General features: G+C 43.5%; 2 protein-coding genes across 10 annotated transcripts in view; one reads left to right on the top strand and one right to left on the bottom strand.

The window, feature by feature from the left end:
- The first annotated feature begins 237 nt into the window (after nucleotides 1-237).
- SNU13 (small nuclear ribonucleoprotein 13) lies at nucleotides 238-9,001 on the top strand. Of its 3 annotated transcripts, none has more exons than XM_030855804.3 (3): nucleotides 238-388; nucleotides 5,705-5,825; nucleotides 6,506-9,001. In XM_030855804.3, exons 1-3 carry the CDS (start codon nucleotides 386-388, stop codon nucleotides 6,766-6,768), a joined length of 387 nt encoding a protein of 128 aa, XP_030711664.1. In that variant the 5' UTR covers nucleotides 238-385; the 3' UTR covers nucleotides 6,769-9,001. The 3 variants fall into 3 exon arrangements, with proteins under 3 accessions (XP_030711664.1, XP_030711666.1, XP_030711665.1); XM_030855806.2 differs by lacking the exon at nucleotides 238-388 and adding an exon at nucleotides 3,688-3,784; XM_030855805.2 differs by lacking the exon at nucleotides 238-388 and adding an exon at nucleotides 3,793-3,930.
- A 1,194-nt stretch (nucleotides 9,002-10,195) lies between these two features.
- Nucleotides 10,196-21,705, bottom strand: part of XRCC6 (X-ray repair cross complementing 6) — a 33,199-nt gene continuing 21,689 nt past the window's right edge. For 4 of the 7 annotated variants that reach the window (XM_060305750.1, XM_060305747.1, XM_030855803.2 and 1 more), the window contains 2 exons: nucleotides 18,094-18,207; nucleotides 13,867-14,281 (listed from right to left, as the gene is read on the bottom strand). In XM_060305750.1, coding sequence (XP_060161733.1) covers nucleotides 14,085-14,281; nucleotides 18,094-18,207 — 311 coding nt within the window. In that variant the 3' untranslated portion in view covers nucleotides 13,867-14,084. The other 3 variants (XR_009565384.2, XM_060305748.2, XM_060305749.2) reach the window with 3 other exon arrangements.

The raw sequence follows: 21,705 nt of genomic DNA on the forward strand, positions 1-21,705 counted from the left end.
TCCTTTACCAGGGTAGAATAAAAAAGATGATTTTAAAAGCACAAAAATGTGCTAAAAGATAAACTAGCAATGGAATGACGACACCCTTGAAAATCTTTGTTTTGGTGTGTTATTTTTTGAATGTTTAACTCACTGTTTCGGCCAATAATTTATGGTAGAATAACAGTAAAAACAGCAAAATACGGTCCCTCGCCCAAAACTGGCGTCATCCCCCGCTGGTGCCTTTAAGGGGCGTGACCCGCCCGCCTCTCGGTGACGCCACTTCCGCTTCCTGCCGCACGCTGCCATTTCCACTTCTACCCTGCGACTTGCCTCAGACGTGAGGGCTGCAGCTCTGACGTCGCCTGTGCTCCTTGAAGAGTGACGGTACCACGGAACCGGAGCCATGGTGAGTGCGTGCTCGTGGCTGAAGGGCTGGGAAGTGGGAGACGGGGTTCCGTTCTCTCACTAACTTGTCGGGGGCTTAGAACGTGCGCCGTCTCGTCCGCCCGGCCCGGGCGGCCGCGTAGCGCCAAGCACTGTCTTCTCTCCCGACCCTAGGTTAGAAGTCTAGAGGACTCAGGGTCTCAGGTGCTGTGCTGGGGCTTCTTTCCGCAGTTTGTGCTCCTGGCCGAAAGCCTCCGGTGAGCAGAGGGGGCATGGCCCAACCTGGGAGAAAGAGACAAACCCACGTGGAGAGAGTTGAAAGCTGGATGGATGGGGAAACTTGGCTCCATCGGTTTTCTTTTTCTTTTGGGGGGATCGCTAGAGTATGGGGTGGAACCCTGGATTTGGATCAGCCCTCCCCTACCCCGCCTTCTCCATTGCTGATGTTCAGGAGAGGGAGCTCTCCATGGGTCTGCGCGCCTAGTGTCTGCCGCGAGTTACATGGGCCAGGGATTAAAGTGGCCTTTGGCGTTTGAGGGCTGTGGGGAACGTGGAGTGAACCCCAGCCTGGAATGCAGGAAAGACTCTTCCTGCGAGGCGGTAGCTTCTGAAATCTGAAGCGCTGGTAGCACCACGTGCGGCTCCTCTAAAACTCTTGGTGGTCTCCAACTTTTTAGTCAGATCTTGTGGCCTGGTAGCTAGTTTTGGTTGGCACTTAGTAAGGAGGGAAGAGTTTACAAAACACTGATTTCCGTAATGAGGTTTAATCCTTTTAACGGATTTTGGATCCTAGCGGTATCTCTCCTACTGCCCGCCCCGCCCCCATTTTGAAGCTGGTACGTGGCTGAGCCTAGAATTTAAAGCTTCTAAACCAGTGCTCATCTTTCGCAGTGCCGTGAAAAGTTTTGGAATCGGTTGATCTCAGTTTAAATGCATTTAGTAGACCTAATGCTTGGTATGGAGAGAGTGAGCATGCACTATTTGTTGTTAAATCAAAACCTTGCAGGTTTCGGCTGTCTGGTGTATGGGGAAATCAAACGCATCAAGCTACGGGTTACAGTTGCCTAGCAGTAAGATTTCATTCATTCATTCATTCATTCAGTTAGCCCTTGGAAAAATTAAAAGGTGAATAAATACACACTAAGCAAATTTCAGTTGCTATTTATAAGGTGGTTTGGTTTTAAAGTTGAGTGGAATTTTTGTTGTTGTTGACTTTTATTAAACCAATAAAGTGACTCTTCTTTGATCGTGTTGGATCTCCTGAAGTCTCCCCTTTTGTGCATTTTATGTTTATTAAGAGTTGAGAATCCTAATTTCCAGAGATGGGCTATTGGAAACTGCAATAAAAATATCTGGCATTTTAAAAAGTATATTTATGAGGAGTGATAGGAATAAAAGTGTTACTGGAACCTTTATTGTTTAAGAGGAGGGTGACATTATTGAGCATTAGATTTTGACAGACGTAAGTTGTGATTTCTCAGATAGCCACCAAAAGAATATAGATAAATAACTCCAAACCACTAGAGGGGAAAATAGTGGGGAGAAAAAACTCAAAGGAGGAAAGAGAGAAAAGGAAACCGAACAGGTGGGACAAATAGAAGGCTCAAAAGAAGGGAGATTTGGACCCAATATATTAGTACTTAAATAAATACAGGAATGGACTAAGTGCTTCAGTTAAAAGACAGGTTGAAGTAAAAAGAACGGGAAAAAAAATCAGTAAAGATAGTGGCTAAAAAATAAGGTACAAGTAAAATGAAAATGACATAATTACAAGAAGAAATAGACAAATATGCAATTATATAGCATTTAATTGATCGTGAAGCCAAAACATCAGTGTGGAAATAGAAGATTAGAACAGCACTATGAATAAACTTGACCTAGTGGTCGTAGTGAAACCAGTGAATACTTTACCTATCAGTTATAGAAGACACTTCTCAAGCAGAGAACATTAATGAAAATTGGCCACCTACTGGGTCATAAAGCAAGTTAAACAACTCTTAAAAGATGATAATAATATAGACCATGGTCTCCCATCCAAAATACAAATGACTTAGAAATCAGAAACAAAGTGTTTAGAAAGAAGGTATAAAGAACTCGTGGGTCAAATGGAAAATATATAAGGGAAATTTGAAAACAACTGAACAATAATGAAAATACCACATATTGAGAGTATGTAGGGTACAAATGAAGCACTGGAACCTAAAATGCTTGGTGAGGGAGAAGTAACGTGAAAAGTCCCTTCTGGTGAGATTAATCAAGAAAATAAGCAAAAAGTTATAAATAAGGAGTAACAAACTTGAAGGAGATATAATTTGCAAACATTAAAAGAAAGGATATTATGAACAATGTGATATCTATAAATGTAGAAATTTAGATGAAATGAACAAATATCTGAAAAAATAGAATCAAAACCAATTCAAGTAGAAATAGGACGGCTGAATAATAATAAAGAAACTAAGTTAATGTACCGTATGTTAATTATAACTCAATAAGAAAAACTAAAGTTTTTTTGACATGAAAAAACTTTACACCTACTTTAAAAAATAGCTTTATTGAGATAATTTGCATACCATAAAGTTCCACTCTAAAAGTGTATAACTCAATGGTGATCATTTTGTAATGTATAGAAATATCAAATAACGGTGTTGTGTTTTGCACCTGGAACTAACACAATATTGTGGTCAATTATACATTAATTTTAAAAAACAAAACCAAAACAAGGTGGTAGTAGAAAAAAGTGTATAACTCAGTGGGTTTTCTTATATTTACAGAATTGTGCAACCATCATAAGAAAATATTAAAATTGGTTTTATCTCGGGAGTGTAAAAGTGGTTTAACATTAGAAAAACTTTAAGGAGAAAGGTCTAATTCATCCAACGCAGTACAAAAAACATGACAGAATTCAACATCAATTTTATTTATAACAGAAGAAATTCTTAGTATACTACGGAATAGAGTGAATTTTCTTAAGCTGAAATATCTTAAGAGTAAGTCTAAAAGATATTAAAACTTTTGGAGAAATTAAAAAGCTTTATTTAAAAGCACTAAAGGTAGATACATGTGTTTGAATGGGTTGACAGATTCTGTATCCTAAAGGTGTCTTATCCTAATTGGGATTACTTCAAATCTACAAATCAGTCCCAGCAGGCTTTTTTTGTACACCTTGAAAAAGCTGATTCTAGAATGTATGAAGAGAGCAAATAATTAGAGGTCTCCTCCAGCCCTTGCCTAATTCCTCACCACCCTGGGACCATTACAAATTCACCCAGTGCGATGTGTTGGTATTAGGGAACAGGCATCTTGGTGGAATCAGGTTATTGACGCCACTTCCCCTGACGTCACTTCCTGCTCCTCTGTGGGTGGGTCACTTCTTTGTCTTTGCGGCATCAGGCAGGAGACCGCCGAGGCGGACTCAATGGTGAGTGTTCCCACTGGGCCATCACCCATGGGTCACCACCTAGAACCGCTGTGCCGCCGCGGCACCGCACACGTGTATAATCAGCAGCATCCAAACCCAGGGTTAGACGGCACCGCTGCGGGCGAACTGCTCAGTGCTCAGGAATGGTAACATGGGCTGCACCCGGGTTATGTCTATAATAAAATATATATTTGTAAAAAGAATCACAGGGAAAACAAATGAGAAATTAATAAAAATGGTTAAAGTTGAGAGGTGAAGATGGGATAGAAGGAATGGAATAGGCCAGGCACCACCCAATTTGTTCCCTACGTGTGTTATTTTGAAACGGATCTATTGAGGTAGGATTTTTTTTTTTTTTTTTTTTTTTTTTTTTGGTACGCGGGCCTCTCACTGCTGTGGCCTCTCCCGTTGCGGAGCACAGGCTCCGGACGCTCAGGCTCAGCGGCCATGGCTCACGGGCCCAGCCGCTCTGCGGCATGTGGGATTCTCCCGGACCGGGGCACGAACCCGTGTCCCCTGCATCGGCAGGCGGACTCTCAACCACTACGCCACCAGGGAAGCCCGAGGTAGCATTTTATCCATAGGTATTACAGTATGTGACTATAAAATAAGGATTTTCAACAACTGCAATGCCACTACAATACCCCAAAATTTAATAATTCCTTAATATCAAATATCTAGTATTAGAATCAAAGGCTGGGACTTCCCTGGTGATCCAGTGGTTAAGACTCCACAGCTTCCACTGCAGGGGGTGTGGGTTCGATCCCTGGTCGGGGAACTAAGATCCCGAATGCCCTGCGGTGCAGTCAAAAAAAAGAATCAAAGGCTGGATCAGATTTTTTCTTAGCTCTCCGCCCACGCCCCCCCACCCCAAGACAGCTTGATCACAGATGTTTTGTTAAGAGGGGCAGTGGTCACATGGTATTTTTTGTGATGTTGGTAGCTATTAAAATCAATGTCTGGATCCATTAATTTGGATTAAATTAGTATGGGTTGCAAGATGGTGCTATTTAATTTTATCATTCTTTCTTTATTAGGTGGAATACAGGAGAAACTTATCCTCGCTATTTGGTTACCTAGTAATACAGTCTGTATAGGAAAGGCAGGATAAATGCTCTACAGTTTACCTTTACCAGTTTTCAAAACACTGACTTTGGAACCATGTAGATGTTTTATATATTTTTAAGAATTTTTTTAAAAAGCAAACTAAATACGAAGGAGCCCTAATTGTATATCAAATTGATAACTACAGGAAAAAAATAATTTGAGTAACTTTTGAATATAATACTCTGGACGGCTTTAGTCAGATATATTCTAAGAATAAAAAGAAATGTTGACCTTATAGTTGGTGGAGGTAGTATTGGTTTAGCAATTCTGAAACAATTTTATATGTATTGTAGGGTAGAATAAATGAGAAAATATGTTGATGTTTTGGAAACCGGGATTCTTACTGAAAACAGAATAAGATTCAAATATTGAAGGGAATAGAGGGAACTTTGTGCTAGGTTTCTATAAATTATACCTTAGTTTAGATTTAGTAAATTCAGGGTGGAATATGGAAATCCAAATTTAGAGATTACCCCATGTGACTGAAATGGGTACTGAGCCATGGAAGCCTGTAATAATCCATTTGCAATAATATTAGCAAGCATTAGGCTAAAGAGGCAAAAATACATAAGCTTTAGTATACATTATTGGATTATGTAATTACTAATTTTTTTTTTCTTGAGCCTAATATTTTCATTTTTCTAAGTTGAGAGTGGGCAGGCCAGCGTCAATTATTAAATGTGTGTGTTTGGAGGGAGGGAGCAGGGAAGCTGACCATTGTCTCTCTCAATTGTTGACTGAAGTATTTTGTGACTTGTCTGGAACAACTTCTAGTTCAGTTTGACTCATGCTTTGATTTCCCCCCCGCCATAGACTGAGGCTGATGTAAATCCGAAGGCCTACCCTCTTGCAGATGCCCACCTCACCAAGAAACTATTGGACCTCGTTCAGCAGTCATGTAACTACAAGCAGCTTCGAAAAGGAGCCAATGAGGGTAAGGCAACCAGAGAGCGCTCCAGGAAGAGTGCTAAAGGCACTGTCCCTGTGTGGGGTCTCTGGACTAGATTTCCAGTATGGAAAGAGGGCTGGATGCTCTTGATTAGGCCCAACATGAAGACCTAGGAGCAGCAGAGTGTGGTCCGTGGGCTAGCACTGGGTCACAGAGATAAGCAATCAGGAATAAGTATTTGAACAATGCTGTGGTGCATTGAACTTGCTCGGTGAGTTGCATGTGGTATGAGCTTTCCAGAAGTATAGATCGTGGCAGATTGGGATGGTAAAACCCTGATCCTTGATCACAGAGTTTGAGAAGTGCTGCATTGCACTGCTTCGTGCTGGTAGAGGTTGTGTGAAAGCTGTTCGAGTCAGCCAGGCAAGGGGTGGTGGTGACTTGGATGAGTGTGGTAGCAGAGGACAGGAAAGAAGGGCTCTGATTTAGGATGTGTTTGGACAGAATTGATGGGTTTGATGTAGGGTTTGAGAAAGGCATTGGGGATGAGTAATTGGTGCTTGGCTCCCTATCACTTCCCAAGGCCACTATGGGGCACAGAATTGCTTAGTCCTGGACGTTTTGCCCAGTTTTCTTGCGCCTGTTTCTTTTCCTTGGAAATTGCTTTGTTGTGGCTTCCCTGCCCCAACCCCACATCACCTATTGGCCTCATGTTCTCTCTACAGCCACCAAAACCCTCAACAGAGGCATCTCTGAGTTCATTGTGATGGCTGCAGACGCCGAGCCCCTGGAGATCATCCTGCACCTCCCACTGCTGTGTGAGGACAAGAATGTGCCCTACGTGTTTGTGCGCTCCAAGCAGGCCCTGGGGCGAGCCTGTGGGGTCTCCAGACCTGTCATCGCCTGTTCTGTCACCATCAAAGAAGGCTCACAACTGAAGCAGCAGATCCAATCCATCCAACAGTCCATTGAAAGGCTCTTAGTCTAAACAGGTGGCCTCTGCCACACTCCCTGCTGCTGACTCCTACCCCAGGGGTTATGTATCGTTTGTCTGTTAGCATATAGTATTTCCAGCTACCTTCTACTGTTATAAAATATTTTAGTGCTCAATTTGGTTTTTGTATTTTTGTATTGTTTTTGTCTTGTTTTTAGGTTGTCATCTCCTCCCCAGCCTCTCCTGTAATCTCCACTTCCACTCTCTCTCTGCCATCTTATCCTCCCTTTTGGAAAATGCATGCCCAGAACAGGTGGAAGCAGGGTGGTTGATACCATTCAAAGGCAGGGAAGAGCCAAGGTAGAGATTTGGTTCCAGCCTTCAGATGCCACCTTCCTACTGTGCAGGGCATGATGGAAGTAAACACTGTCCACTTTGTATCCCTTGTGCCCAGCATACAGGATCGTGTTTGAATAATCAAGGGGTTTCCTTTGCTCTCTAGGACATTATGTATCATTTGGGGAGGAAGCATGTTTCTGTGAGGTTGTTGGGTGTATGTCCCAAGAGTCAGTTTCTGATGTACCCCTGCTGTTTGCTCTTGGTAATATATTTCCCCCCAACTCCCACCTGTGCCTCTGAGGGTGGCAGGGCAGCAACATACCAAAGAGATATGCTGCAAAATTCCAGAGGCGCCTTGGTGAGTGAGACATGGGACAGTTGACCTAGGTCTTGAAGGTGTGGCAAGAGGTTCTGGAATGGAGGATTCTGGGCCAGTCATGGAGAACTGGAAGCTACAGCAAAGATGATGGAATTCAAGGGAACATCCTTGCTTTGGTGAATGGAGATTTCTTCAGTAGACACTTGGTACCAGCTCTGAGAGCCCTTACCCCTTGCCTATTTCCTGCCATGATGTGGGTCAGATGTGTGTATTCTCTGTCACATCAGAAGGACAGTGCTAATGTGTCATTCTTGTGAGCACCCTAATAAAGGAACACGTATATTCGTACTCCAGTTTAAAGAAGGTGTGATTCTTGTTAGGAGTCCAGCTGATACTTGAATGAAGCGTTAGAATGGTTACTAGTTTCTTGAACTTTTCACCAAGAAGGTGTGGAAAAGCCATGACCTCCACCAGATGATTTCTGGTAGTTCAAAATGTCTTGTTCAGTCATTGAGGTGTTGCTGTCACTCTAGAGCAGTATTTCTCAACCTCAGCTGCCCTGTATGTTGTAGAATGTTTAACAGCCTCCCTGGCCTTTACCCACTAGATGTCACTAGCAATCTCCCCGGACATTGCCAACTGTTCCCTGGTGGCAGAGTCACCCCTGGTTGAGAATCACTGTTGCAGGACTAGGGCTCCTAGCAGTCCTCCACAGGTGCTAGAGAGCGGGGGAGCCGGTATTGCTGACTGAAGCTGCTGCCACCTCGCCTGCCGCATTACTCTCTATCTTAAAGTACCGTGAGAGCCTGACACCTCCTCTACCTTGAGAAATTTTCTTCCAAAGCACAAACAACTGGATACCATAATGGTCATATTGATGAGAATGGATTACATTTAGTTTACTCTTGGCCAGCTTGGGCCAGTGTGACCACTCCAGCAGTGGGTTCCTAGGGAACCTAAAATCACCCTGTCATGCTAAGGCCTGTTCTGTACCTACTGAGCTCATCATCTCCCCCAGCTCACTCCAGTGTTTATATACCCCGCCCCAACTCCCACCCCAAGCAGTTTTCTATCTATCTGTGGATGGTGGAGTCTGAGGTAGTACATACGTTCTTTTGTTGTATATGTATCTTTACAATCATACTCTAAAAGACTGAAGTAATTTGGGGGTAGAGGGAGATCAAGTAATCCAACCTCAGGAATTCCCTGGTGGTCCAGTGGTTAGGACTCTGAGCTTTCACTGCCAACGGCCCAGGTTCGATCCTTGGTCAGGGAACTAGGATCCCACAAGCCATGGGGCATGGCCAGAAGAAAATAAAAAAGATAATCCAACCTCCATTTAAATGGAAACTAGGGCATACCCACCAGAACCCTGAGAAATGGGGTGGGGCAGGGCTTCTGGAATCTTCATCTCTAGGGTCCATCTGGAGTGCTAACTCAGTTCCCACAGCTTCATCGTAATCCTTCAAAGGACAGGGCATCGATTTGTGATCACCCGAAAAAACTCCATGACTCTTCCCTGTTCCTAATGGCTCTGCTGTGTGTCTTGTGTCTGCCTCTCTGCCATGTTCTGTCTTTGCTCAGTGTTTCATATTTGGTTTCTTGAACACGTCAAATCTGTTTCTCAGATTCTTTGTACTTGGTATTCCTTTACTGCACTAGTGGCTTTCTCCTCATGCTAGTCTTAATTCAAGTACCACTTTTTAAGGGCCTTTCCTAGCTACATCTCATGTTTCCTTTACCCCTAGCACTGTAACATTCTGTTTTTTAACTTGTCCTTAGCTAATATCTGAGGTTGTTTTCTGATTATTGCCCTTGTTAGGAACTTGTGTGACTGTGATCCCCTAGCACCTGCAGCAGTGCCCTAACACTGATGCTCCAAAAGTGTAGAATGAATAATTCCTAAAGCCTAGACATGCAAGCAAGAAGGAAATCTAGTAATTCCATTCAGTCACCTATGAAGTAGGTTGCAAATTTTTGTGTGTAAACATTTTATTTTGGAGAGAGAATCCATTAGGTCTCAAAGGGTCCTCTGACCTCAAACACTGGTTAGGAATTTCTGTTTTAGAATAAGTTTCCTGAAACTTTTCTCAAGAGGACCTATGATTAAGGAATATTTTTACATTAACAGTAATGGTCTTGTTAAAGAGATTATTCATTCTGTAGTATTCTTAAGTACTAAACAATGCATTTCCATTATCTTTAATCCCAAACTGATGTGACAAGGAAGGCAGGGAGAGGAGCTTGTTCTAGGCACTTAGTATCCCTGGGTTCCTCTTCTCAGTGTCAGCTAAGTTACATTTTGAAAAGTCAAGAATGTGCTTTAGCAGATATATCTGCTTGAGGGAGGTGGGGGGGTATAATTGCTTGTTTTCTGAAGGAAAAAAGTTTTTTAAGTAGCAAGTCAGTATTTTCCATGATACCCTGTGGCAGCCAGCCTCCAAAATGTTCCCCAGTGACACACACAGCCACCCCCCAGAGTTCATGCCCTTCTGTGTGAATGCTCTGAGACCAGCCTACACCAACTCAGAGCTGGTCTAGCTGCAGGACTCAGTATTATGGAATGACATGTGACTTTCAAGTTTCTATAAAAGACATTGCAGCTTCTGCCTTCATGTCTTTGGATCCCCGACTGTGACAGAAATCATAGCCATGTTATAAAGACTTCCAAGCAGCCTGTGGAAAGTGCCTTGAGGCCTCTAGCCAAAAGTCAGCACCAACTACCAGCTGTAGGAAATGAGTCTATCTCATCTGTACTTGAGGGATTTTAATTCATAGAGGTGACTGAGTGATGACATGGAGAAGTTGGTACTACTGAAAGAAGAATTTATTACTTTTCCCAAGAGAAGGGTGCCAGTGTGCCATGCAGGACCACAGGGAAAACACCAGGTTTTGGTCAGGCAGCAGAAGCAGGAGCAAGGGGAAAGCTTAGGCCACAGCCTTTATTGGGGTTTCTTTGGCAAAGGCAAGGCAGGGCAGAGTAAACAGCTTAGGATTGGCTAGTTTGAACAATTCTGGTGGGCTTTGGGCTATAAGGGTGGTCTCTAGTTGCCTGGTACCCTGCCCTGATAATTTAAGGCAAGGGCAATACTGGCTTGGTGTATGACGTAGATAAAGGAGGTGCTTGGCTTGCGTGAGAAGTATGCTCCCAAGTAAGTTTTTAACTGTCTTTAGTAACTACCTAGCCCTGGGAGGAGCAGTCTCTCCATCCATTTGTAAGGCCCCGCAGCTTATGTCAAAACATAAAATACAGAAAATAGAAAACGTGATTAATACAGCCTCCCTGCAAGTGGATCCTCCAGCCTCAGTCCAGCTTTCAGATGACAGCAGCCCTGGGCAACATCTTGAATGTAGCCTCATGATAGACTTCAAGCCAGAACCACCCAGCCTCTTCTTTCCCAAATTCCTTATCTACAAAAATGGTGAGAGAGAATATGTGGTTATTGTTGTTTTCAGGCCAACAGTTTTGGGGGTAATTTGTTACACAGCAATAGACAACTAAGGTTGGGAGGTAGATGAAGAAAAGCTGAGGCAGTCTTGTCAAAACAGCAGCAATAAATACGACCATGTCAAAATTGCTCTGGTGACAAAGAATGCCGGAAGTGCTAGCAGGGCCCACAGGTGAGAGGGTCCCAGCTGCTTGAGTACCCAGAAGTAAATTCTAGGTAGGACTGGCTTTCATATATGAGGCAGTCAGTTACAATGAAGATTACACATTCAGGGATAGTTTGGGCTCAAACCAGAAAGGCTGGATAGTCATCATAGCTGCTGGTCAAGAATAACAGGTGTGTGCTTTCCCTCCAAAACGGATTTGAGGTCGGAATTTCTGTTTGAGGGGGAGGGAGAGGAAGTGGATGACTAATCTCTCCCAGATTTCATGGTCCTGCTTTACTTTTCTTCTAATTTTTTAATAAGACATTACATCTAAACATTACAGGACTTCCCTGCCTGCCAATGCAGGGGACATGTGTTTGAGCCCTGGTCTGGGAAGATCCCATACGCTACAGAGCAACTAAGCCCGTGCACCACAACTACTGAGCCTGTGCTCTAGAGCCCCCGAGGCACAGCTACTGAGCCCGTGAGCCACAACTACTGAGTGCCACAACTACTGAGCCTGCGTGCCGCAACTATTGAAGCCCATGTGCCCAGAGCCCGTGTTCCACAATGAGAAGCCACTGCAATGAGAAGCCTGCACACCACAATGAAGAGTAGCCCCTGCTTGCTGCAACTAGAGAAAGCCCTCGTGCAGTAACGAAGACCCAACGCAGCCAAAAAATAAAAATTTAAAAAACAAAACAGGACAAAAAAAACTAAACATTAAGGGACATCCCTGGTGGCACAGTGGTTAAGACTCCACGCTCCCAGTGCATGGGACTGGGGTTTGATCCCTGGTCAGGGAACTAGATCCCACATGGATGCCGCAACTAAGAGTTCACATGCCACAACTAAGGAGCCGGTGAGCTGAAACTAAGGAGCCCCCAAGCTGCAACTAAGACCCAGTGCAACCAAATAAATATTAAAAAAATTACAGATGTTCCCTCTGCATTCAGCCAGGAGGCATATGCACTTATGCACATATGCTTGTTTAGTGCAGTTTTGGCCAAACATCCGTCCGTGCTCTCCAGCTCTTGCCCCGCCCCCGCCCCCGCCGCTGGCCGCTCAGAGGCGGATGCACCTCCCTGCCCTTCCCTACCCGCGTGGCTCCTAGCCCTCCTAGCCCTCCTAGCCGCGAGGTCTGCGGCGCGCATGCGCAGGCCGTTTCGTCCAATCATTGGCCGCGCGTCACCAGCACCTGCAGGAGCGAAGCGTGTTTGCAGCCAGAGAAGTTAGAAGGATAAGAGTTAGTGCCTATTGAGTACCGTGCCCATTTACGTGTTTTCTCATTTATTTTCCATATTCCACGTTATTATTCTTATTATAAATATGATGAAACTGAGGCTTGAAAATGCCAGGTAAATTGCCGGTGGTCACTTGTACGTATGTGATGGAGCCAAGATGCAAATTTACTAAATCTGACTTGTGAGTTTACAAAAGCCCAACCAGATTATGTCTGGACATGATGTTTCTCTCCTGGGGAGCTCAAGAGCAGAGAAGGCAAACATTATTAATTTACAGAGAAACTGAGATCACATAGTTGCTCTTTATCACAGACCTCAGTGGTTATTTTTCTAACATTCATATTACTGGTGCTTTGTTGGACCCTTGAACTCTTTCCTTCTCTCCATTTTGTAAATAGGAGAACAGAGGAGAAGGAGCCTACACTTGGGTAAGGTCCTGCAGGAGTGCACAGAGAAGCCTGGGACTCACTAGATTTCCTCCTCACTAGCCAAGAAATCCAGGCTTGAAAAGAAAGGCCCAGCAGTGGTACTCATTCTTACCTTCCTACTTATGGTGACTAGCCTGATTCTAATCTACCTTTGTGGTATTAGTAACCCTCTCTAGAACCCAGAGTTTCCAAGCATGCTTCATTTAACGGGGATGGTCTTATTTCTCAACAACAAGAATGAATAAGTACTATATTAAATGGTTTTGCATTATTTTGCTGTATCCTCAAAGGCATCTCTTCTAATTGAAGAATTATTTTCCCTCTCCCCCAGATAAGGAAAGAAATCCAAACAAGAACATAACATCTCCTTTCCAAACAAAAACAAGCAAAAAGAAGTTAAAAAAAAAACCTATAAAAATCAGAGCAAAGAATCCAAAACTGAAAAATCTCTTCCAAGAGTAATCTGACCCCTCCAACACTCACCTCATGAGATGCTCATTCTAGTTTTGAAAGACACAGGACCTACAAGCCATCCTCAGAGGATAAAAACCCTTCCATCTCCTTCCTTCTCTCAGGCTAATTCTTCAAAAGCAATAGCTGCAGGAAGAGCAGGAAAGGGGCAGGGAGGATAGAGGGATGGGAAAGGGAAGAAAACAAAGAGAGACACTCCCCTCCTCTTCCTCTTTTCCTGACACTAGGACCCTTCCTTTTTCCCTTCTCCCATCGAACCTCTCTGTATCTTCTTGAACTTCCTACAGCACCCTGAAAATAACAGGAATAACTCATTTCACTTACACTGCAACCCAAACTCTCAGGGCAACAGAAAATGTGTATCTCTTCTTCTTATACTTGAGTGTCACATTAAGAAAATACAACATGAGGGGGGGTTGCTATTTACTCATGAAGCAAGTGGTACCAGAATTAGAAATGTTGCCTCCTTATTACTTCTGAAATCTGATCTTTAGATCTTCAATATGACACATTTAAAGGAAAACAGGTGGGAGGACAGAGGATCAGGAGAATATAACCTTACTAGGGCTTGTCATTCCTAAACTATGTTCACCTGTCCTTAATTTCACACTCTTCCCTACCCTCATTGATATTTATTTTGTTTCCATTGTGATGAAATGCGTTCCCAGTGGGAGAGAAAATTAAGCTAACAGCCAATGGCATCTTTGGATGCAAAGCAGACACATCTTTCTCTTTTATACTATAGAACAATATATAGTACAAAGTTAGGGCTCTTTATTCAGACAGTAGAGTAAGGCACAGCAAAGTGAGATGGCAATGCTCTCTCCATGACAACAGAAAGTCTCATAAACAAAGTCCTTGGCTTCTGTCAGCCAGACTCTCCCTGGCTCAGGAGAAACATGTTTTAACTTGATAAAAACAAAACCAGGCCACCTGGCTGCAATGTGGAAGGGTAACTGGCTGTATGGTCTCTGGTCAGGCCTTCTGGAAGCGCTTGGTGAGCGCATCCAGCAGCTCCTGCTTCTTTGTCCCGCTCTTCAGCCCGTACACCCTGCAGGCTTCCTTCAGTGTGGGCACAGTGAGCTTACCCAGTGTGCCCTTGCTGACGTGGGCCTTCAGCTCCTCTTCAGATAACTCCACCTTGGGCCTTTTGCTTCCAGAATTTTCATCACCTGGGGAAACAGGTCAGGTGGGAGTGATTGGAAATGCTACCAGTGGGATCCCAGCTATACTGCACGGGGGCCCTCGTATGATCTGGGCTGCAGTTAACCATCTTCCATAAAGCTGTGATGCCTACCTAGAACACCATGGGGAAGACAGATGTCTTGATAAGGCAGCTTCAGTTAAACACAAAAAAATGTATCATGTCTAGGAGGGAGTTAAAAGTAGTGAATTCTATCAGTTTACCCGAAACTGCTGATCACGCTGGGTGAGCAAGTCATTCCTTCCTTCCTTTCTTCATTCGAAAAGATTTATACTTTCAAACTATACTACAAAGCTACAGTGATCAAAATAGTATGATATTGGCCCCAAAACAAGACACATAGGTCAATGAAACAGATGGAGAGCCCAGAAATGAACCCACACTTATATGGGTAATAAATCTATGACAAAGGAAGCAAGAATATACAATGGGAAAAAGACAGCCTCTTCAATAAATGGTGTTGGGAAAACTGGACAGCTACATGCAAAAGAATCAAACTTTCTCAGACCATATTTTAAAAAGACCTCAAAATAAATTAAAGATTTTTTAAAGATTAAAAAATAAAGATTAAATGTAAGACCTGAAACCATAAAACTTCTAGACGAAAACACAGGCCGTATGCACTTTGATACTAGTCTTAGCAATATTTTTTTGGATATGTCTCCTCAGGCAAGGGAAACAAAAGAAAAAATAAACAAATGGGACTATATAAAACTAAAATGCTTTCACACAGCAAAGGAAACTACCAACAAACAAAAAGGCTGCCTACTGAACGGAAGAAGATATTTGCAAATGACGTATCAGACAAGAGATTAATATCTGAAACATGCAAAGAACTCAACATCAAAACAACAAACAACCCAATTGAAAATGGGCAGAGGACCTGAAAGTCCATTTTTCCAAAGAAGACAATACAGATGGCCAACAGGCACATGAAAAGATGCTCAACATCACTAATCATCAGGGAAGTGCAAATCAAAACCACAGTGAGATATCCTTACACCTGTCAGAATGGCTATTATCAAAAAGACAACAAATAACAAGAGTGGAGAAAAGGGAACCCTCATGTACCATTGGTGGTAATGTAAATTGGTTAATGGAAAATAGTATGGAGATTCCTCAAAAATTAAAAACAAAACTACCATACAAGCCAGCAATTCCACTTCTGGACATTTATTTGAAGAAATACAAAACACTAATTAAAAAGATACATGCACCCATATGTTCACTGCAGCATTATTTACAACAGCCAAGATATGGATGCAACCTAAGTGCCCATAAATAGATGAACGGATAAAGAAAATGTGGTACACATATATGCAATGGAATATTAGCCATAAGAAAGAATGAAATCTCGCTATTTGTGACCACACAGATGGACCTAGAGTGCATTATACTAAGTGAAGTAAGTCCGACAGAGAATAGCAAAAACTATATGATTTCACTTATATGCGGAATCTACAAAACAAAACAAATGAAAAAACATAACCAAACAGAAACAGAGTCATAGGTACAAAGAACAAATAGGTGGTTGCCAGGGCGGCCTGAGGGGAGGAGAGAAATAGGTGAGGGAGATTAAGAGTATAAGCTTTTTTCAGTTACAAAATAAATGAGTCACAGGAATGAAATGTAAACTGTGGGGAATATAGTTAATAATTATGTAACATCTTTGTTTGGTGACACATGACAACTAGACTTATCGCAGTGATCATTTTGAAATGTATAGCAATATTGAATCACTATGCTATGTACCAGAAACTAACATTGTGTTGGAGGTCAATAATACTTCACAAACAAACAAACAAACAAACTCATTGAAAAAGGGATCAGATTTGTGGTTACCAGAAGTGGGGAGTAGGGGCAAGGAGAACTCGGTGAAGGCAGTCAAAAGGTACAAACTTCCACTTACAGAATAAAGAAGTACTAGGGATGGAATGTACAACGTGATAAAGATAATGAACACTGCTGTATGTTACATATGAAAATTGTTAGGAGAGTAAATCCTAAGAGTTCTCATCACAAGGAAGAAAAAATTTTTTTTCTATTTCTTTAATGTTGTATCTACATGAGATGCTGGATGTTCACTAAACCTAATGTGGTCATCTTTTCATGATATATGTGAGTCAAATCATTATGTTGTAGGGACTTCCCTACAACACTGGTGGTGCAGTGGTTAAGAATCCGCCTGCCAATGCAGGGGACATGGGTTCGATCTCTGGTCCAGGAAGATCCCACATGCCGTGGAGCAACTAAGCCCATGCGCCACAACTATTGAGCCCACATGCCACAACTACTGAAGCCCGTGCGCCTAGAGTCCATGCTCCACAACAAGAGAAGCCACCGCAACGAGAAGCCCGTGCACAGCAATGAAAACTAGCCCCTGCTCGCCACAACTAGAGAAAGCCCGCGCAGCAACGAAGACCCAATGCAGCCAAAAATTCAAAAAATAAATAAATTTATTTTTAAGAAAACCATTATGTTGTACACCTTAAACTTATACAATGGTGTATGTCAATTATATATCAATAAAACTGGAAACAAAACAAAACAAAAAGCATTTACAGAGCACCTTGTCAGTACCATGGCGCTATGCTAAGTGATAAGGACATGCAGGCTGAGTGAGATAAACAAATATATAAATCACACTCATGCAGGTGTGAAAAGTTCTGACAGCACACAGGGCACTGGAGGAATCACTTCTGATGCAAAAGGGAGAAAGCGCAATGACCACAAACCTAACCTCTCATAGCTCCACTTCCTCATGGGTCTCAGGGGCAAGCAAGGCCCAAATTTGGCTTTACTTGAGCAAAGATAGTTAAAAGGATTACAACCTAAGACAGAATTATTCCCAAATGCTGAGGAATTCACAACGTGCTGTCCTGAAAAATGTGAGAGTCGCAGTAAAGACATTTTGTTTGGGTCCAGCAGTAAGAAAAAGGGCAGTCTAGTAGGAAAAATGGTTAAAGCCCCAAACTGGGAGTTCACAGAAAAAAAAAAGTCCAGTAAAACTACATCTTACTCATAACTGAAGAACTGCAAATCAAAACAGAATACATTTTCCCTCTATTATTTTTTTGTGAATATATAATTTTTAAAGTATATAAAGTCTACAATTGGTGAGAGTGTAGGGAAACACACCAATCCCTTCTTGGATAGGGTATAAACTATCACTTTTTCAGAGGCAAACTGGCAATTCTTATCAGAATTTAAATGCCTACACCTTGACCCAGCAATTCCACTGCTAAGAATTTATGCTGTGTAACTGCTCACACCAGTATGCAATGGTGGTTCCTGTTCACTGCAGTATATCTATCCATCAGTAAAGGTCTGGTTGGATAAATTGTGTATATCTATCCAATGAAGTACTCTGTAGCCTTATTTTTTTTTAAGTAGGTAGATATGTGAGTGTAGATATAAATACCTGCCCAACATATATAGCTGAGTAACAAAATAAACTAGAAAACAATGTGAATATTGTTTCATTTGTGCTGAAATATGTTGTGTTAGTAAATATGTAGGTTTGTATAGCAATTTCTGAAAGGACATTATCCTCTGTGATAGGACTATAAAGGCAACTTTAAAAAATAACCCACTGGGAATTCCCTGGCGGTCTAGTGGTTAGGACTCCACGAGTTCACTGCTGAGGGCCTGGGTTCAATCCCTGGTCAGTGAATTAAGATCCTGCAAGCCGCACGTGTGGCCAAAAAGAAAAACAAACAAAGCAAAACAAAACCAAAAAAACCCCCAAAACCCACTGAACGTCCACACCCAGCTCCTTACCTTGTTTTCGCTTGGGAACTTTTTCCTCAGGATTGTAATCTGGTGGGTAGACAAGTTCCTTAAACTCATCCACCAGGGAGCCCAGTCTTCTGTCCATTACTTCAACCTTGGGCACTAGAAAATAAAAACACAAGAAGAGTGGCCTGTGAAGTCACAAGCCCTGGCTTCCTGTCCAGTTCAACTCTACTGGGACCGGAGGAGAAAATACTTAGTTGCTGAGATGGGGGAGGGTCCACAAGTCAGCTGAGCTGGCCATGAATACATTTGCTCGAAGTCTAACATTTACCAAGTAGCTTTTAACAATTGTACTTAATGAGCACTTTTGACAACCAGGCACTCTCCTAAATGCTTTAAACTTATTATTTTTATTTAATCCTCCTAACAATCTCTGGGGTAGGTAAACCTGTCTTCCCGTTTTACAGAGGTGGAAATCAGAGACGTTAAATGACTTTCCTGAAGTCAAACAGCTGGGAAGCGGTAGAGTTGAGAACCGGGCTAGACCCTGTGGATTCAAACAAGAGTCTGTACCCTCAGGGCTTACAGTCCACGCGCCATAAGGAGGTGGTAAAAACACCAATGCAATAGAGCTGCACAGTGCCATGAAGAAAGGGACCGTACAGGGCACGCTGGAACACAGGAGGGGTCACGAAGGACTCTGTGCAGCACAGTCTCGCAAGCTGAGTGTCCTTCCTCAGGCAGATACTAGTCTAAGCAGAAGGCACAGGGGTGAGAGACAGCCAGTGACACACAGCTTGCAGGCAGGGTGTGAGATGGGCAGGACCAGCAAGGAGGCTAGAAAGACAAGCATGGCGAGGTCATGGAAGCCTCGAATGCCTGCCCAGGAATTAGGCCTTATCCTAAAAGCAGTGGGGAACCTTTGAAGGTCTACAAGCAGGGGAGCGACGTGATCAGATGGACGTTTTAGATCACCCTGCCTGCCAGCTGTGTAGAGTATGAATTGACGGAAGGTGAGACAGAAGGCTGAAGCAGTGTGTGTGAGTGGGGCGGCTGGGGGGTGGCAATGGGACTGTAACTTGAGAAGTGACAGCACTGGCAGGACTTATGGACGGAATAAGAGGTGTGGGGGTGGGTGGGGGAGGAGGTGAGTGGTTGGGGTGGCAGGAACATTCCCCAAGGCAAATGCAATAGGCAAAGGAAGCTCTGGGGGAAAGATAATATTTTTATTTCCTTTCTTACAGCTGTATAGCTTGTAGAGCTTTTGCTGAGAGCTGGGTCACATCAAGGACAAGCATGATGAGATGAATATCTCATCTCCTCATGTGACCACGTTTGCCAAGTACAGAGGGGAGCTCCTGCCCTGTGGTGTATGTACCTACAAGACGGCAGAACGTCACCGTCAAACTGCGCTACCACCGTGTCAGAAGCCCCATGTTCCAGGTTACAGGAATCTCTACTAGAGCTTTGGTTCTCAACCTGGGGACTTTTAAAGAGTACTGATGCCCAGGAGATTCTTATTTAATTGGTCTGGGGTGAGGCCTAAAGAGCCAGATTTTTTTTTAAGTCCCCCAGATGAGTCTGCTGTATAGCTGAAGTTGAGAACCAATGTGCTAGAGGCAGTGGCATGTCTCAGAATCACCGGGAAGGCTTGTTAAAACACATGTTGCTGGGGACTTCCCTGGCGGTCCAGTGGTTAAGACTCTGAGCTTCCAATACAGAGGGCACGGGTTCGACCCCTGGTTGGGGAATTAAGATCTCACATGCCACACGGCATGGCCAAATACAATAAAATAAAACACACGTTGCTGGGCCTCAACCTGAGTTTCAAATTCAGTCAGCTTGGGGTAGGGCTCAAAAGGTGCATTTCTGACAAGTTACCAGGAGATACCAGTGCTGCTGGTCCAGGGACCACACTTAGAACCACTGATGTAGCCTGATGAGGCCATGCAGGGACAAGTGAGAGGACAGAGAAAGATGGCGCCCAGGATCACCCAGCACACTTCCATGTTAGAGGAGAAAAAAGGGAAGCAGGTCCAGCAAAGAAGTCTTAGGGTCTCCACAGGCATAGGAGAAAAACCAAAACAGTATGGTGTGACAAAGCCAAAAGAAGAAAGAAAACAATTTTGAGTCTTTGATAAGGTATTTATTAAAAGAAAGCCTTATGGCTTCCCTGGTGGCACAGTGGTTGAGAGTCCGCCTGCCGATGCAGGGGACACGGGTTCGTGCCCTGGTCCGGGAAGATCCCACATGCCGCAGAGCGGGTGGGCCTGTGAGCCATGGCCACTGAGCCTGCACATCCAGAGCCTGTGCTCCACAATGGGAGAGGCCACAACAGTGAGAGGCCCGCATACTGGGAAAAAAAAAAAAAGAAAGCCTTATTGTGTCACAGAGAAGCAGACACATTTGATTAGAACTGAGCGAGGGATGTGAAAGAACAAAGAGTCAAAGGGGTCACATGTTTGAGCAGTAGGATACCCAGGGCCTTCAATAGATGTCACCTGGGCAGCTGGAAGCTTTGGCCAGAGCTTAGAGGAAAGGACAGGGCTGGAGATACAGGTTTGGGGGTTGTGGGCATGAGGTCATACTTAAGGCTATGGGAGTGGATAACATAACCAACAGAAAGGAGAGAAGAAAGGGCTAAAGACAGGAACCTGAGACATTTAGCTTACAAGAAACACTACAGCAGCCAAAATTGTTTTTGAAAAATAGAAGTAGAAAGAGAAAAACAAGACTTTCTCCCAAAAAGTATAGGGCCAGAAGAGAGAATGCAAGAGGCTGGGGCGCTAGTAAGTAGAGCACACGGCTGTGGAATAAAGGAGAACAGCTGTGTTCTGAGCACCTTCCCGAGTGTCAGGGCCTATATTTTGTTAACACCTTGTAAGGACAGATCATTATCCCCATTTTACCAATAAGGAAACTGGGCTTCAGTGAGATTAAGTATTGTTCCAAGGCCACGCAATTTAATAAGTGCCAGAGAGCTGGGATTCAAATCTACCTACATCGAGTGTTTCCAAAGTCTGTGTCTCTAGCCATCTTGCTAGAGACTAGGCAATTGACTTCCTGATCTGCCTAAAGGCCATAAAGGAAGAGATGGGCTGCCTCACTCAAGGGTTCTTCTTCTGCCAGGCCCAGCTGACAGTCACCACCATGACACACGTCCAACAACTCATGCTTTTAATGCTGGCGCTAGCATGAAAGAGATCAATAATAACTGGGAAGCTAAGCAGGCCGAACTAACTGTTCTGATCTTTTCAACCTCTGTCAAGAGTCTTTATTAAATCCAATCTGTTTTCCAGTGGGTATTTACTTACATTGCTAAACTTCATGCATCCTCTTATGAAGTACATGAGAGAACCACAATCCAGAAAGGGACCAGCAGAGAGCTCAGAACACCTCAGCCTGGGAGGCCAGGCAAATGTCCTCCATGCTGGGTAACGAGGTCCATTTTCTCAGGGCAGAGCACGCCGTCTGATGGAGCAGCAGTAAGGTAAGCATAGTGGTTCAGAGCAAGGGCTCTGGGCCAGACTCACTGGATTCTGCGCCGACAGCCACCGCTTACTACTTAGTGCAAATCACTCCCTTCCCTGCAAACTAGGGAAAGTGACAGAACCTACCTCATAGTCACGCAGAATAAATGAGTCAACACACAGGACA

This window comes from Globicephala melas, chromosome 10 (genome assembly GCF_963455315.2).
Source record: "Globicephala melas chromosome 10, mGloMel1.2, whole genome shotgun sequence".
Classification (NCBI taxonomy): domain Eukaryota; kingdom Metazoa; phylum Chordata; class Mammalia; order Artiodactyla; family Delphinidae; genus Globicephala; species Globicephala melas.